The sequence below is a fragment of the Diadema antillarum genome, unplaced genomic scaffold (assembly GCF_040938485.1).
Source record: "Diadema antillarum isolate AM-2024a unplaced genomic scaffold, OU_Dant_1.0 seq00000778_RagTag, whole genome shotgun sequence".
Taxonomy (NCBI): domain Eukaryota; kingdom Metazoa; phylum Echinodermata; class Echinoidea; order Diadematoida; family Diadematidae; genus Diadema; species Diadema antillarum.
Genome location: NW_027271666.1, coordinates 1471768 through 1489915, shown reverse-complemented (window position 1 = coordinate 1489915; position 18148 = coordinate 1471768). Strand labels below are relative to the sequence as shown.

Sequence of the window (18148 nt, the reverse complement as noted above, 5' to 3'; positions counted from 1 at the left end):
TGATCCTGGCGTGAATTTGATGTGCACATGCACACAGCCTTATTTTTGTATTATGGATAGTCCATGATGACAAATTTAGCCATTTGCAAAATTTTTGAGAACTCCCAATTTGCAAAACAACAACAACAACAACAAAAATGTGAACAGTAGTTGTAATTGTTTCTAGACTAAACCATCTAAAGTTATGGTTTATTGAGAAAAATAGCGACATCTTCTTTTGGAATGTAATATCAGGCTTTATTGCAAAATTTTTATATGGTCAGATGTTTTGTGATAAAAGCTGACCTACTCATAAACATCAAATGTGATAACTCAAACATTTTTAGATCACTGCTCCCAATGGTAAACAATATCTTTACCAGTAAAAACATGAATTGACCTTTCACTTTAAGGCATAAGCCAGAGAGTGCGTCCACCCCAAGGCCTACAGGTGTATGTGAAATAAGGAAAAGAGTTAGCTAGTCATTTGTGTACAAGGCGAGTGGTCCAGTCATTTCAACCAGGAAGTCTATTGATACGTTTACTGTGATTGGCATTGCTTTTCATTGTAACCGCCAGCTATTAACTGTGCACATAAAGGATGTCAAAGCCCTCTATCATCTGTTTAATGTTGAATACTTTCGGTGTTGACGTTTACGGAATAGTCTTCAGTGGCATATTCACACATGTACAGCTGTGCAGTCGTAAATATCCATTTCTATTACACGGAGAGAGTGAACGTTTATATTGCACAGGCGGCCGGCCGACTTTGATCTAACATTGTCTATTACATGTACCTTGGTTTGTTTGGACTCGACTGGAATGTTGTAGAGTCTGTTTGGACCCTCTCACCTGGCTTGACGGAGGCTTTTCTCAAAGTGTGCCGTGGTGATTGTGGTTTTGGTATGTTAATTGCCAAGAATGATTTCGATGAATGTCTGCTGTAAAAATGGACAACTTTACTTTCGTGAGTTTCTTGCTCTTCCGATTGCGGAGGTCAAAACTTGTTTTATAATCATGCGCATGAGAGTACTATCATTTTCATGTTGGTTCAGTAGAGCGCAACATTTGTTCTTAGAAAATGAAGAGTTTGTTTGCAAAAACCGATAAGTCCAATTTTGAAGATTTTGAAGTAAGATCTCTGTCATAAAGTACAAAATAATACCTTTTAAATGATACATTGGTCACTACATAATAAAGGTACATTTTTAAAGTTATGGTCTGAAGAAGCAAAAAAATTCTTATTATTCTCTTTATTTTTCTTGAAATTTAATCGCAAATATCTCCATTTGGCAAATATGGACTTATCGGTTTTTGCGAACAAACTCTTCAAATATTGACTCTGCCAATTAGTTGAGGTTTTATAGAATTCTTATTTCTGTCAGACCGTCTTGTTTACTAATGGGTAGGCCCTATCCAGGGATAGCACAGAAGACAACTATCATGCAAGAAGCTGTATTTCCTGTCCCTTATGTTGACTGTCTATTGCTGCAATTTTGAAGTCGAGTAATACTTTTAATAATCATTTTTCTACATATGTGATGATTTCCACTTTCCGAGCTTCCACTGATGTGTGTTACTCAGTACAGGTCTTGACATTAGTGGTAGCCCTGTGGGCCACTAAAGATTGATGTTGAGCCACCAAATGTCCAAAAGGGCAATTGGTTGAGCAGCCCTTGCTGGCACTTCTGATTAAAAATGGCAGTACATTTTCTCCTTTATTCCACCGACATTTCAGCTGTGACAATTCTAGCGGCCCGAATGGGCCACCAGTGGAAAAAGTTAGTGTCAAGTCCTGTTATAGTATGTTTTTGCTTTAAAAAACTTGTCTTGTCACCCAAGTATTCATGCAAAAGAACCATGTCTATCTAGTAGGTAGTCATGTTGGTTTGCTAATGTATTAAACCGTTTTGCATAATATTCACCCATTCACCTGTTACCTTCGGAATGGGGTGATTGCCCCTTAGCTTCAAACTCTGAGATATCGTTTGAAATAACTGATATTATGACAGCTATGTATAATATATTTGATTGCTTTATCTTTTAAAATTTTAATTTTAAAATTATATATTTATGTGGTCTATTTCCCTGTCTCATACTCCTGGTCTTTGTGCAGATGGTTTGCCGTGTGTCTGAAGTCATGATGACTCGTTCGTCCATTGACTGAGGTCACTCATGTGGAGGGTAGGTGTGTCATGACAACGCAGATGACATCACCGGTGACATCACAGCCTGTAGCCAATCACAGGCCTCCGCCGCTTGCCGACAAACCAAACGGCCGTCCATGCAACCTGAAGCTGAACTTTGAGGATGGACAACTGCGGAAGAGAATTCATATGTTTGAGGAGATCTCACACAAAGGTAATCTTGTTCCTTGAAGAAGTTCAGAGAAGAAGCGATTGTTCAAGGAAACTTTGTACCATAATTTGGATTATTAGGATATTTAGTATGTTATGTAACTACAAAATTTTGCTCAAGCAAACAAGGCGATACATTTGTACATCTGCAGTATCCGATAGCCTCTCATCACACCCTGATGGGCATTGCGTGATTGCACTTGTGTAGTCAGTGTGAATAATATGCAGATAAAGTTGGGCCTCATCAGAATTATGATTGATGAACGGTTGTATGGATTTCCCACAGACATTTCCACAATGGTAAAACAAGAAATGGGCTACTAATAACATGTATTTTGTTCTCAGGAGCTCTGTTTGCAGTATGATGCTAAAAGAATAGCAAAGAAAATGGGATTCCATCAGGATTCAAAGTCAAGACCTCAGTCTCAGGCTCAGTCTTAGACTCAGTTGGTAAGATCATTGGTGTAGCAATCCATAGATCTCAAGTTCAAATCTGACAGAATCCCATTTTCTTTGCTCGTTTTTCATTCATGAATTACATATTTTGTCAATTTCCCTTTGTTTGCAATGAAATACTTGTCTGTTCTTTTTTTAGCTCACCTGAGCCAAAGGCTCAAGTGAGCTATTGCGATCGCCCTTCGTCCGGCGTCCGTCGTGCGTCGTGCGTCGTGCGTCGTGCGTCGTGCGTCGTCCGTCGTCCGTCGTCCGTCGTCCGTCGTCCGTCGTGCGTCGTCCGTCGTGCGTCGTGCGTAAACTTTTTACATTTTCATCTTCTTCTTGAAAACCCCAAGACCGATTTTCATCAAACTTGGCAGGTAGCATCCCTAGGGGGTTAGGAACTCAATTTGTTAAAATGGGCACCATGCCCCGCCCAGGGGGCCCCCAGGGGGGCCCAAACCCCCCAAAATTAAGGAATCTGTAAAAATCTTCTTCTCTAGAACCAGAAGTGATAGAGCTAAGTTAATACTATGAGTTAGTACATTGATGACTGTAGTTTCAAGTTTGTTCATGGCAGAATCAGTGGTGCCCCCCTTGGGACCCAGGGGAGGGGGGTGGGGAAGGGTTCTAATGGGGCCTAAATTGTACATTTTCATCTTCTTCTTGAGAACCCCATGACCCATTTTCACCAAACTTGGCAGGTAGCATCCCTAGGGGGTTAGGAACTCAATTTGTTAAAATGGGCACCATGCCCCACCCAGGGGGCCCTCAGGGGGCCCAAGCCCCCCAAAATTAAGGATTCTGCAAAAATCTTCTTCTCTAGAACCAGAAGTGATAGTGCTTAGTTAATACTATGAGTTAGTACATTGATGACTGTAGTTTCAAGTTTGTTCATGGCAGAATCAGGGGTGCCCCCCTTGGGACCCAGGGGAGGGGGTGAGGAGGGGTCCTAATGGGGCCTAAATTGTACATTTTTATTGTCGTCTTGAGAACCCCATGACCCATTTTCACCAAACTTGGCAGGTAGCATCCCTAGGGGGTTAGGATCTCAATTTGTTAAAATGGGCACCATGCCCCACCCAGGGGGCCCCCAGGGGTCCCAAACCCCCCAAATGAAGGAATCTTTATAAATCTTCTCTAGAATCAGAAGTTATAGAGCTGAGATAATACTATGAGTGAGTACATTAATGACTGTAGTTTCAAGTTTGTTCATAGGAGATCCAGGGGTGCCCCTCTTGGGTGGGGGGGGGGGGGGGGGGGTGGTTGGAAGGGTCCAAATGGGGGCCTGAATTGTACATTTTCATCTTCTTCCTGAAAACCTCATGATGGATTTTTGTCAAACTTGGCACGTAGCATCCCTAGGGGTCAGGATCTCAATTTATCAAAATGGGCACCATGCCCCACCCAGAGGGCCCCAGGGGGCCCCAATCCCCCCAAATTAAGGAATCTTAAAAAAATTGGGCCTTTATTGTACATTTTCATCTTCTACTTGAGAATGCCTGGTCAAATTTTGGTGGAGCTGTAAATAATTTAGATTAGTGACTGCGTGAAAGGTGAACTTGCGATACTCAGGTGAGCGCTAGACCCGCGGGTCTCTTGTTTGATAAAAAGAGGAAGAGTCTTGCATGATTTGTACTCTTCTGTTTTTGCCAATTCTTTCATTGAGTAAATTTTGATGCCATACCCATTCATCGCCAGGGAAATAAGTTCTAAACAACTTCACCTAGCTGATGCGCCGACCTGGCTCCAACACCAAGCTAAATCCCATTGCATAACAAAGACTGTGACATCATTACTTCGATACTCTATTTTCCCCCATCCTTTCAGCTGCTATTGTTGCTTCTCTCTTATTCTTTCAGATGAAAACAGTAATGGAAATGGAAATGGAAATGGAAATGGAAATGGAAATGGAAATGGAAATGGAAATGGCCTGTGGTGCAGGCAGCCACGGGTGGTCAGTCCGGAGCAAAAGCGCTGGACGCAGTTGGACATCACCAACAAGGAGCCCAGTGGCGGCAGCAGCAGCAGAGAAGTGCTGCGAAAGAAGACCGCTCAGCAGACCATGCACGGCTACAAACGAAGCCCTGTGTCTCCGGGGGTGCAAAGGGCCCTCGTCCCACCAAGGAGGAGGGTGGAACTGAAGGTACCAGTGTGCAGATCGCCTGTCAACGGGAGGAAGATACCGGTCATAAGGCAGGACAACCTGTCGCCAGGTGCGGGCGATGACAGCGTGAGGAACTCGGTGCTTGCTCTTGTGAGTGCTTTTGAAAACGGAAAGTCGCCTTTGGGAGGCCCTGCGAAGAATCAGACCAAGATGCTCCAGTTTCCGGACAGAAAGAAGGCGGGGAGGCGGAACAGTGATACCATCAAAGTGGTTCCTAATGGTGGAACTGCTCCTGAAAACGGGACAGGTCTCTTAAAGCCGCCTCCTCTTCACAAGAGGAAGTCACGCAGCATGGACAGCTTGGTGCAGGAATTTGAAACGGTTGCTTCTGAACTGACACAAACCAATGTCAAGGAGAACCAGGAAGAAGAAATAGCAGCTCCTGATAAACCTGAAAGAACTTTTGCGCAGGATATCTATGATCAGAGTAAACTGAAGCCGGATGGTCAGATAAACTTTGACAGTATCCGACGTAAGCGATCGATGAAACGGGTGTCGAGGCCTCGCGCGACGTATGAAGACAGGAACACTATTTTGTTTTTAAAGGAGACCCTGTCGAATGGGCATCCCACTGCAGCGGATGAAGCGCACAAAAAGCAGCGGTCGCAGAGCGCCAAAGTCACGAGCGATCGCGCTGAGTACGAGCAAGTAGCAGAGGGCTTTGTGCCTGGCAGCAGCTGCAGCAGAAACTGTAATCACAATGGTGAGATGGAAAGGGAGAAAATTGACAGGACTGCGTTTGGTTTCGATCAAGGAACAGAATTTTTCCCTTCATCTCCCAAGGACTACCACGACACAGTGGTAGTGGAGAACAACAATCGGAGCTCTTTTCTGGATGTCTTAAAATCACCTGTCAGTAGGAGACCAAAATTACCCACACCTCCTCCTCCTCCTATGCACACAGCTTTGCCGTCATCTCTTGTTGATGCGAAGTCCGATGCTGCCCCACGCTTTCCATCTCCTCAAACCAAGGGTGTCATTCCTGTAGCGTTGCCAAGTGATGCAAGCAAATTCAATGGAATATCCTCAGGGAATACCTCCAACCATCAGCTAAACCTTGGTGTCCATACCACCCAGGACCGCGTAGAGCACATGTCCCCCGAATCGCCGCGTCGCATGACAGACAGTGCCCTCATCCAGAGCCTCTCGCCCAGATCGGTGCGAAGGAAAGGCCACCCGAAGAAGGATTACTCGCCCGCTCAGGCCGAATATGCAGAGCCGATCACCATCAAGAGGTCCCTCAGTGACGAGAGCTTGGAGACGCTGCGCAGACAATCTCCAGTTCTTGACAACCAGGGCTACTCTGTACCTGGCAGCCACCTGTTGGTACCGTCAAAGGCCAACACCCTCAGGCCAAAGGTAAGGTCAGAGTTCATAGGTCAACACATGCTTCCTTTCTCGCATAATGCATCCAACAATTGTTCGATTTTGGTATGTTTTGATCAGTATAACAATGTCTATGTCCTAATGACACTTTTTTTTTTCATCGACTTGAACGTATGATTGCTGTTTCTCCCCCCCTTTTTTTGTCCACCCTGGGTTGTTTGGACAGAATGTTTGCCTGCTCATGCATGGTCTGTATGATAGCAATTAAATAGGAATGATTTTTGTTCCTGTCAGTGTATACAGGCTTGCATCTTGGATGGTGGAGCATCTTCATAAAGAGTGTACATTTCCTGTCATGTGAATGCAATTACCTGACACATATTAGCACTCCTTGCTTTTATTTTTGTCACTGATCCTTGCCAATGGCTTAATTATTCAAGCATATATAATTTCTCCATTTTTGCAGAAAATTAAAATGATGTGGCCAATGATATTTTTAGTGCCCCTTTGATATCGTTACAGATGATATACGTCACAGTTTACTAATGTACTCGCATTTCATCATGAATTTGACACAAATATCATATGCACGCCTCTTTCATATGATTTAAACGTGTCATGTTTAGTTTATGTTCAGATCATGTTTAATTTTTCATGCAATGCAGTCGACATTGTACATCACAATAACAATTGCACAAAAAAGGTAATAACATGAAAGCTTCAAAGCCACCCCAGAATTGTACTAGAGGAGTGTTTTTCAGTGTGTGTGTGTGTGTGTGTGTGTGTGTGTCTGTGTGTGCAACAAATGGACATTAATGTTAAAGTTAATATAGTGAAATCAGCAGCTCATAGAAGGGACATATGTTGGAGTTAGGATGAATTAGAGTGTAGAGTAGTTTGCCAGTCGGCCAAGTGTTGCATGTAGGTAGTAATGCAATATTTCTGAGGATGAAGATCATACAGATGTTGTACCTGGTAATAGTTTAGAAGCAAGACATGGATTTTTCCAGCACTGTAAAAATCAAAGTCCATTCCTGTGTTGCCATGAATTCTCTATGTGCCTGGTGATGTCATTACCAAATGCTGTTTGAATCGTAACATCTTCTTAAATGCAGTCTTTGATATATTCACAGTAATGATAAACTTTTCATTAAATAGCACAGTTTGAATATGATGCTAATTTGTTTTAGTGCAACTTTACATTGTGAAATTATTACAAAAGCAAGCTCAAGAGACCATTAGAACTTCTTAAGATTCTTTGTTGAAAATTGATATTGAAGGATGATAAGGAGAGTTCTTGAGTAAAGAATGTTTATAGATAGTTCTATGAGACAAGGATTTGAATCAAGAGCTTTTACCCCTTTCTGTGCCAGGAACTTTGGTCAGAGTGTACAATGCTATGGGGTTTTCTGTGCCAGTCACCACTCATAGCACACACAGGGTTTAAAGGCTTAAGTGCCCCTATGAGGGGAAAGGATTTCAATTAGTTTGATACTAAGACTGAGTGCTTAGCTGTCATACTATCACGCTTGGATTAGAAAGTGAAAAATGAAACTTGCTGCAGAGTTGGAGTGCTATGTTATCATGTATGTTAAATATGTATGCACAAAGCAACATGGCACAGGATCAAATATCTCACACTGTAATGAGAACCAGCTAGAGTGATTTGATAGCCGTATTAAAGTATGGTAGTCGAGGTACAGCTGTGCGACCTGTAGACTCACCATTTACTCAAGCTGTATGCTGGCAATGGGCAAAATGGAATGTTGTGTGGAACTCTGGTACAGGCCGGCAAACTTTCACGCAATCAGCTGGAAATCACACAATAATGCACCCGATTCTAATGCTCCGATGAATGAATGAATTCTCATGCAGAGCCTCCCAAAGTAAAAATTAAATATTTAGAAAATAATGGTTGGCAGCCTTGTAATACTGATTATGATGCCTACTACACATGAGATTATTAAAAATATCTTCATAAAAGTATGCGTTTGATCAGATGATTGATAGTGAAGAGCTGTGCAGTAAAATCATACTTCAAATCAAGCAAGGTGGGATTGCATAGCAAGACCCATAGTTCAAGCTTTTCCCTTCTTCATGTAATACTGCTTTTACCATTCCTATCTGTTTAGCAAAAAACACATCTACAAGGCATAACAAGGGACTACTAATGAACTGATATGACTTAGGTTGATATAGTTAAAAACAAAAGTTGTTCTGTTTTATGATAGCTTTTATTAAATTTTCCAAACTAAAACTTGAAAATGATCTGTAGTTTGCTTTATTCAATGTTGAACAATACATTGCCACGGTAACTATTTTTTTTTCAATAAAAAGCATACAAAGTCATTGCTCATTGAGCTAACTCCCTCAATGTAAGGTGGGGGTATTAACCACATTGAGTGATACTGTAGTTCTAGCTTCTGACAGGCAAGATACTGGGCTTTGCAGTTTAAATGTGGTCAACAATGTGATAGACTGTTTAATGTAAATGATTATTGTATCGTATCGTTTTGTTTCGTTTGTATAGATTACATCAAGAACATGCAGTTCAGCCTCTGGGCTGCTATGTATTTTCCTTTTGATGAAATAAACCAATATCTACCTATCTATCTATCTATCTATATCTATCTATCTATCTATCTATCTAACTAGATTATAAGAGATTAGGCATCCTACAATGTACATATAATATAAAAGCTGCAGCAAGTCAATTAAAAATGCCATAGCCTTGAACTGTAAAATTAGAAGCGTTTGTGGCATGAAACCTTCACAAATTGCTGGTCTTTTTGCGTCATGAGACTTTCACAAGTTGCCACTGGCATTCAATGCATTGTGAAGACAAAACCATTTGCGTGCATTCTACTTTGAGGAATCTAGACTACTTAAATGAAATTTGCAAAAATTTAATGCACACAAAAATTTCAGGTTGTACATTAATCAGGAAGGCTGAACATTTCTTTTTTTTTGGTTTGCTCTTGTCTTTAGTTGTTGAAACTTTGAGACCCAGACTGGGGTACCTCAACTTTTGAATTCATTGAACAATTATCAGATTATCCATTATACTTTTCAGCCAAAATATTTCATCTTGCATCTTTCATCTGTCTGCTTTTATAGTGTCTGTGACTTTGTCTGTGTCAATCTGTTATGTGTGTATTACATACATAGATTGATTTGTTGGATGCATAGAAAAGAGTAGAGTTCAATGATTCCCTTTATTTTGTCATGGTTGTGAGGTACAAAATACCAGTTTATGAAGAAAAACTTGTTTTAGTATAAAGTACAATTGGAGAGTACAATAGGCCCTTTCACAGAAATCTTATGTGTGTGTGAGTGTGGTATACCATCTGGTGTTTCTTTATGACTTTCTCTCAGAAGAAAAAAAAAACCCAAAACAAAAGACAGAAACTGATTGCTTGTTCATGCATTATTGAGGTGTTGGGAGATTCTGTTTTGTTGTTGTTCTTTGTGAATAGATATATCATTTAATAATATTTAAAAATATGTTGTGCCCATCCTGAAGTAGCACTAATAAAACATGGTTCAAACTGCGCACACTGTTTACTGCAAACCTCAATTTCAATCGTGTCTTGCATTAGAATTATATAAATGCCAAAGCAGTACCGGCCTGCCAGCAACTTTTACTCTTATTTTTTTTTTATTGTTTTGCCTGCACCCAAGATGGCTCTTACTTGGCTGTGCACTCCTGCCTATTGATATGAATTCATTGCAACTTTTTTGACTGTCATTGGTGCATTAAAGGACAAGTTCACCTTCATAGACATGTGGGTTGAGTGAATGCAGCAATATTAGTAGAGCACATCAGTGAGAGTTGGAGCAAAATCGGACAATCCGTTAAAAAGTTATGAATTTTTGAAGTTTCTGCTCAGTCATGGCTGGATGAAAAGACTACTAAAGCTTGTGATGTCACATGAGTAGAATGATATAAAGAAAGAATAAAGAAAATTCAACATATTTCCATTTGTCTCGCATAACAAAAGAACACTCGACTTCTCTCTTTCAGAAGGCATGGGGAATAATATTACCCTTAACATACGTCAGTAGCAAGTCGAAGAAATGTGCACTTTATTCAAAAAGTAAAGTTTTGTGAAATTCTCTTTTTATTTTCCTTATATAGATGTACGCATGTGACATCATACACTGTAGTAGTCTTCTCTTCCAGCAGTGACTGCGCAGATACTTAAAATATTCGTAACTTTTGAACGGACTGTCCAATTTTCCTCAAACTTTCACTGATGTGTTCTACTAATATTGCTGCATTCTCTCAATCCTTATGTATATATGAAGGTGAACTTGTCCTTTAAATTTCCTCTCTCATCTGCCAGAGATCTTCTGTGGTCCAAAACACTAAACATGCAGACTCACTGCACACCATGGACAGTATTGTGTAGACAATTAATGGCCGGATCCCCCTTCATGTCAATAGACTTACGAAGCCATAAATATCAGGACAAACTGACTTCGCGGGGTCGTGTGTGATGGTACATGTACTTCCTACCTACCTTTGTGTATCTTTGCCCTGCAAAACCCCCTCTAGTAATGGCTTTAAAGGGATGGTACAGTATTGGTGGAGATGAGAATTGGGTTCTTAACTTTTTGCGAGATGTACCAAGAAAACACTTATGAAATAGTACAGAGCATACCATTTTATTACTAAAGAGGAATTCAAAGTTTATTTGATGTATAGTGTAAATCGGGTTTGGAATGACTGAAACATCCAAAAACAAAGTAAAACAATGCGGTCGTAATAGAGTGTGGGCCCCACACTTTATTAGAATCGCTCTTTTTTGGATATCTCAGCCATTTCAAAACCAATTTTCATCAAATAAACGTTCCATTCCTCATAGAATTACATGCTCTTTCATTTTTCATGAGAGGTTTCTCATTATCTCACCAAAAAATGTGTAATAGAAAACTGAAATTAGGTCTCAACCAAAACTGTACGATCCCTTTAAAGATTAGCCTAATTTCTGCTTGTTGTCTCTATCTTTCTCTCCCCCTTTCTTCCTTTTGTTTTCTCTCTCTTGCAATCTTCACATTTGGAGGGGGGGGGGGGGGGGGGGCTAGAGGGAGGCATTTGTTTTGGAAATTGTTGAGATAGCCCCACCTATCTTTCAGGATTATCTTGGACTTACGTGTGGTAGGGTAAACAGGATTTTTATGGTGCTGAGCTGCTATCAATGGCACTTCTGAGTTGTAGAATAGTTATTTAGAATTTAAACACGTAATCTTGGCTTAACCGGCTGAGGACGAGTCCTGAGTATACTACGTTGTATAGGGTTAGTATCTATGATGGGTGTTGTAGCAAAATCAGCCCATCCTCAATGGGCAACCTAATATTCATTCTTGGTTTTTTTTTTCAGGTCATGGTATGATTGAAAGCCAAATAAACCAACCACATCCACACAGCACTAATGATAACCTGTTTTACACATTTAGTGAATCTGACTTACCTGACTTTAAAGGACAAGTTCACCTTCATAAACATAAGGATTGAGAGAATGTAGCAATATTAGTAGAACACATCATTGAAAGTTTGAGGAAAATCGGACAATCCGTTCAAAAGTTATGAATTTTTGAAGTTTTTGTGCAGTACCCGCTGGATGAGAAGACTACTGCAGTGTATGAATAACTTAGATGTCACATGCGTACAACAATATAAGGAAAATATAAAGAGAATTTCACAAAATTCCATCTTTTGAAAAAAGTACACATTCCCCTGACTCGTTACCGGCAAATGTTATGGGTAATATTATTCCCCCTGCCTTTAGAAAGAGGCAAGTCAAGTGCTCTTTTATTATGCGAAAAAAGTGAAAATATGTTGAATTTTCTTTTACATTTTCTTTATACTGTTGTACGCATATGACTCACAAGCTGTAGTAGTCTCCTCATCCAGCGGTTCCAACACAAAAATTAAAAGAATTCATAACTTTTGCATCGATTGTCCAATTTTCCTCAAACTTTCACTGATGTGTTCTACTAATATTGTTGCATTTTCTCAACCCTTATGTTTATGAGGGTGAACTTGTCCTTTAATACCTATGATGATGCCCAGTACATCAAAGGCTTGTAGAGGGCCAGGGGGGTGTTTCATAAAGCTGTTCGTAAAGTTACGAACGACTTGCGAGCGACTAGTGATCAATTCTTGTGCTGAATTATTGAAATTCTGATAAGTATAGCACATCAGAACTGATCACTAGACACCAGTCGCTTGTAAGTCGTTTGTAACTTTACGAACAGCTTTATGAAACGGGGCCCAGTAGCAGTATGTGTGTACATGTGTGTGTCCCATTGTGGATCATCTGACATGTATCACAAACACGTACACTTTGTAATCCTTTAATAGTCATATAGTTCACTTGTCCTTCGGGTCATTTCTTCTCTAGTTCAATGGTCCTGTCGTATCAGTCACACATCTGACAGTCCATTATTGTGATGAGTCATTCGTTCCTGCTGCAGTGGTCAGACTGGATTTACTGTATTCCTTGAAATAGCACTGGACTGGACAATGGGAAGCAATAGAAGATCTGCGTTGTACTGCCCATTTATGTGACTCACATGTGACCGCTTGCTTTCTGAATATCCGGTAAATCTATCTTATCTGTAACCTCTGATGAATGTTCAAAAAAGTTTTCAGAAATGGTGGGATGGCAAATTCAGTGGGAGAATTATCAAGCCATGTGTGTTTAGACACAGTCTTGTAAATCCTTATCATAAAAGATTGATGGTATGGAATGAAGGAACCTTTATGTTCATGGAGTCTTTGACTTTGCTAGCCTCGACATAAGGCTGATTGTAGAATTTCTGTCTCATTTTGTTTTAGTTTTGACACTACCATACATACTGTCTGATGCAGTAAAGCCAGAAACATTTGCATCGTGTAACTTCACAAATTGGAGCCGTCGTCCTTTATTGGGGCACTTTCGAAAAAACTTTGCTTCTTGCGGAATTTATAAAATTTTCATGCACGTGAACTTCATTGGTTATAGTTTACAGTACTGTTTCCAGTTTGGAAAAAAAAACAAAAAACAAAGAAAATATGAGCTGCATGCCTCAATACTACTTGGGTCTCTATTATTGTGCGGATATGGTTTTTCCTCTCAACCCTGGTTCATAGTATAAAAATGGCAGCACTGGAATAAATTAAAATGGTAGAGTGCTCTATTCTTTCTTCTCTATTCTATTCTTTCTCATAAAGCTAAAGAAACAGAAACAGAAAAAAAAATATGCTTGAGAATAATTAAGTTAGCAATAAGGGGATCTTCTAATCATATAGGAAGAAAAAACTAAGTTCAAAGTTTAAAAGTAAAATGTTACTACATGAGCTATCAAGACACCCCCTCCCTCACACTCTCTCCTCCCTATCTTGATTTCTACTTAGGAACCTTAACCCCTTACAGGGGAAATCCAGTCCAAAAATACAAAATGTAAGTTAGTCTGATAAAATAGAGTAAAATGTCACGAATTCAATAGTAAAAATTAGACTGAAATCGGATGAAAAATAAGGAAGTTATGAAATTTTAAAGTTTTTCTTTTTTCTGGAAAACAGTTCTTATGCAGTGGATATGAATATGCAAATGAGTGAGCTGACCATGTCATACCGTCACAATTTTCCATTGATTGTGTAAAAAAAAAAAAAAAATGACGAAAATTCAATGTTTCTGTCATTGAAGTCTAAAGCATGATGTTATTCCTGGTTGAATAACTTCAGAATAGGTCAGTCAGAAATATCAGGATTTGAGCCTCAGGCATAATTGTGTTTGAATGAAAAACTGGAAATTCAAAAAATTTTTGTACAATGTACAAACTATACATGGCAAGTTATGAGGGTATGACATGCTCACTTTGCCATTTGCATAAATATTAACCGTTCAAGAACTGTTTCCTGAAAAATAAGCAAAACTTCAAAATGTCAATGTAACTTCCTTATTTTTCACCTGATTTCGATCAAAATTTTACCATTGAACTCATAGTATTTACTCTTTCTTTACTCAGACTAACTTATATGTAGACTGGATTCCCCTAAGTTATGGACGAGCTGATTTTGCTCAAACAAACATTGCCCATAGACACCTGCCTGGGTAGGCCCTATATTCAGGACTAGTCTTCAAAGGGTTGATAGTGCATTTCTCTCTAAACCGGCTGCAGCTGTGTGCTGCCTGCCCTATTATATCCTATACCGTTGGAGTACTTCAAGGATTTGGACTGGTTGTGAGTCAGTGCCATATGAAGTGAAAAAGTGAAGGAGGCCATCTATTGGTCAGGTTTAGACAGTCATGTTGGGTTATGGCAGAGTCAGTGGAGTTTACCATTCATTGATGTCTCACGTGCTGTGTAAAAAGAATGAATAATAATAATGCCATATTCTTTCATATATCTTTAAATGTGTATCATGTTTATAATTCATTGATGTCACTACTGTTGGAGAAGCTCTCTACCATTGTCAGAGACTCCAACCCCAAGCACCTTCTGATCTGGAGATTCTCCCGCCTGAAACCCCTAGCAAACGGGAGACTCCAAGTTGATGTGTGCGAAGTGCGAAGTTCCTAGGGTTCTAGATGCTCTCTGGTGCTATCTAAGGCTTTACTGTTTTCAACATACAATAGCAATAAGTAAGAAATCCTTTCCAACGGGAGACTTAAAGCCAGGGCGGGAGAAATGAAATCTCAAGCGGGAGAACGGGAGATTTTGCAAAAATGGGTTTTCGGCGGGAGATCTCCCGTCAAAAACGGGAGAGTTGGAGTCTCTGCCATTGTTAAGGGATGGTCTGGATTTGGTTGAGGTGAAGATTCAGCTCTTAAAGGGATCATATATAGTTGTGGTCGAGACCTAACTTGGGGTTTTTAACCTTTTTTAGTGAGATAATGAGAAACCTCTTGTGAAATATGAAAGAGAATGTAATTCCCAAAGGGATTCAACGTTTATTTGCTGAAAATTGGTTTTGAAATGGCTGAGATATCCAAAACAGAGCTATTGTAATAAAAGTTGGGACCTACCCTTAAATAGTTTTTTTTTTTTTGTTTTAGTTAATTTTTCTTGGATGTCTCTGCCATTCCAGAACCGATTTTCATCTAGTAAACCTTGATTTCTTCTTAGAATGGTATGCTCTGTATTATTTCATGAGTGTTTTTTGTTTTTTAGTATCTCTCAAAGATTTACAAGCCCAATCCTCATCTCCACCAATACTATACCATCCCTTTAAATTTTTCAGAGATACTTTATAGAAGCCACTCTATGAAATGTTAAGGAGTATACCATTCTAAGAGAAACTGAAAGTTTATGTGATGAAAGTCAGTTTTTAAATGGCTGTGATATCCAGAAACAAAGTAACACAAAGGGATCCTAATAAAATGTGAGTCCCAGCTTTTATTGGGATGGCTTTGTTTTGGATATATTCTCAAGTATTTCAAAAACAATTTTCATCAAATAAACCTTGGATTCCTCCAAGAATTACATGTGCTCTTTCATATTTGATGAGATGTTCTTACTATCTCACAAAAAAAGTTGTAAACCTGAAGCCCCATCTCAACCAAAACTATACCATCCCTTTGACCTGTTAAGGTTGAGTTCTGAGTATACTCGGGCAAGTGTCAATGGGAAATGCATGTTGTAGCAAAATCAAACCATCCTCAATGGGTTAATATGAGAAACAGAACAAACAAAACAAAACAAAAATAAAAATAGAACCTTGAACAAAATCTGCTCAGGCAGCACAATGTTTTCTGAACATAAGTTTCAGAAACAGAATGTTGTAAATAAATCAAATTCATTGTAATGGACCTGTGCCAGACTTTGCACAAATTTTGTGGTACGCATGGTACAACCTATTTTCTATAGGCAGTGTGTTGAAGGGTATCATCCTTGCCTTATACCATGGAATTAGTATTAGTCTGATTATGTGATCCTAGGCATACTTTTCTTTTAATTCATTAAACATCCCTTTGCAGATATCAGGAGTAAATGGGTGTACATTGTATGGATATTTTACATGATTGGTATACAATGATGAAATGTGGAAGAAATCAAGGTAAATGCAATCTTGGAAATTCCCCCACAAAGAAAAAAAACAACCCCAAAAGCAGCACATCACGAAGTCAATATCCTCATTCCTCTGGTAAAGCCACAAATTTTATTAAAAAAAAGCCCACAAACAAACCTATAGAGAAACAATTAAAGGAAGGCTTCTAGCTATAACCTTGGCCAGCACAGAAACTTTGTGTTCTCTATTAAACTGGAATGGCCTTTGTGTGTGTGTGTGTGTGTGTGTGTTTGTGTGTGTGTGTATTTGTGTGTGTGTGTGTGTGTGTGTTCAAAGTCACCTTATAGAGGCACATACAAGTGTACACAATGGTAGGCTAGTTGGGTTAATAGCAAACTTTGTGGCACCTCCGTGACTATTTTCCACTTCTTTCGCTTCTGGAGTCTGCTCCCGAACTTCCGGTCCGAGGTGGTAGAACAGGATGCGGGGAACGAACGAACAGCTCACGGCAGGAAGCTTACAGATAGGGTGACCCCTAGATACCACGACCCCTTCAGTGCAGGACTTCCCCTCTTTTATTTCATACCTATTTTCTTTTATAAACTCATCCATTCTGATGTGGCAATGCCAGTTTGTACTTCCTTGATCTATGTTAAAATGGTCAACAACTACAGAAACAAAACTGTTACGAGTTTAACAACCAATTGTATCGCAAGGTATATCCAAGAGCGTTTGTACCATGGTATATCTATCCGTTTGACAATGACACAGGGCATAATGGCTCTCAAACGTGAAATGAGGTTTTGCTGAACGTACTGTATGATGGTACAGACCAGGATTTATACATACACCTCTCAAATGTTGAAGGTGTAGAATTTATGCCTTTCTTTTAAGTGGAGAGGATACTGTGGACAGCTTTGGTTGGATTGTTTGTTTTACCAACCAATCTCTGCACACGCTCTTTTGCCTGAGGCTAGCAAGACTGTGTATGGACAGAAATTGGTTTTGATTCATATTTATATATTGATGAAAAGTGATCATCTGTGCTGTTATTTTACAGTCTCTCCACGGAATGGACTGTTTGGATATTTCTGATCTTAGAACAACACGGATGTTGGACTAGCTTTATGTGGAAGAATCTTTTTGGTCATTCATATGTTGGGACTAGTTTTATGTATGTGGACGCACGCTTTTCTCAGTCATTTGAATGAATGGTGGGACAAGTTTTAATGTGGACTCATTTTCTTCAATCGTTTGCATGGTGGAACTAATTTTGTGTGGACCCTGGCAGTGTCATTCACCATCATTTGAACAGTGGAACAAGCTTTATGCGGACACATTTGAACTTGCTGGAAGGCTTACATGTTTAAAGTTACTCATCTGTACACATCACGTGACATATTAGCTTCTGGGCTATGTTTTACAGCATGCCATGTCAAAAGCAATTTCAACAAGTTGTTTCTTGATAGGAGATAAAATATTCAGTTGTCTCATGTGAGCAAAATGCCATATCACAGCAAGAAGTTTATCCAAAATATCATATAACTGTGGTTGAAAGCAAAACTTGATTTTATAAAAAGAGAGTGTAGGAAGTGATTAAGCAGAGATATAAAGATAAAAAGGGAAACAGCTGTATTCTTCAGTTGCCGATGCAACATCACATTGAGGCCCACAGACCTCAGTCCCTTGGTTTTGGTTCAACAGTGATATATGTAGTATGCTCGGAGATTTGGTCCATTTTGGCAACAGTGCTGTACAAATTGATGCCATGACGTTCCGACAGAAATTTTCCCCTGAAACGCGGACCGGAAACCTGTGAAGCGTGCGCCACAATCCATTCCTTCTCAACATCAGTGCCGCATTCTGGATTATTACGTGGAATAT

At 39.7% G+C, this 18148-nt stretch overlaps 1 protein-coding gene across 3 annotated transcripts in view; it reads left to right on the top strand.

Annotated features, from left to right (window-relative positions):
* Positions 1–18148, top strand: part of LOC139738974 (uncharacterized) — a 177645-nt gene that overhangs the window by 38285 nt on the left and 121212 nt on the right. For 2 of the 3 annotated variants that reach the window (XM_071649591.1, XM_071649594.1), the window contains exons 2-3: positions 2096–2340; positions 4634–6297. In XM_071649591.1, the coding sequence (XP_071505692.1) occupies positions 2175–2340; positions 4634–6297 (1830 nt within the window). In that variant the 5' untranslated portion in view covers positions 2096–2174. Of the gene's footprint in view, positions 1–776; positions 883–2095; positions 2341–4633; positions 6298–18148 lie in introns of those variants that run through there. The other variant, XM_071649593.1, reaches the window with a different exon arrangement.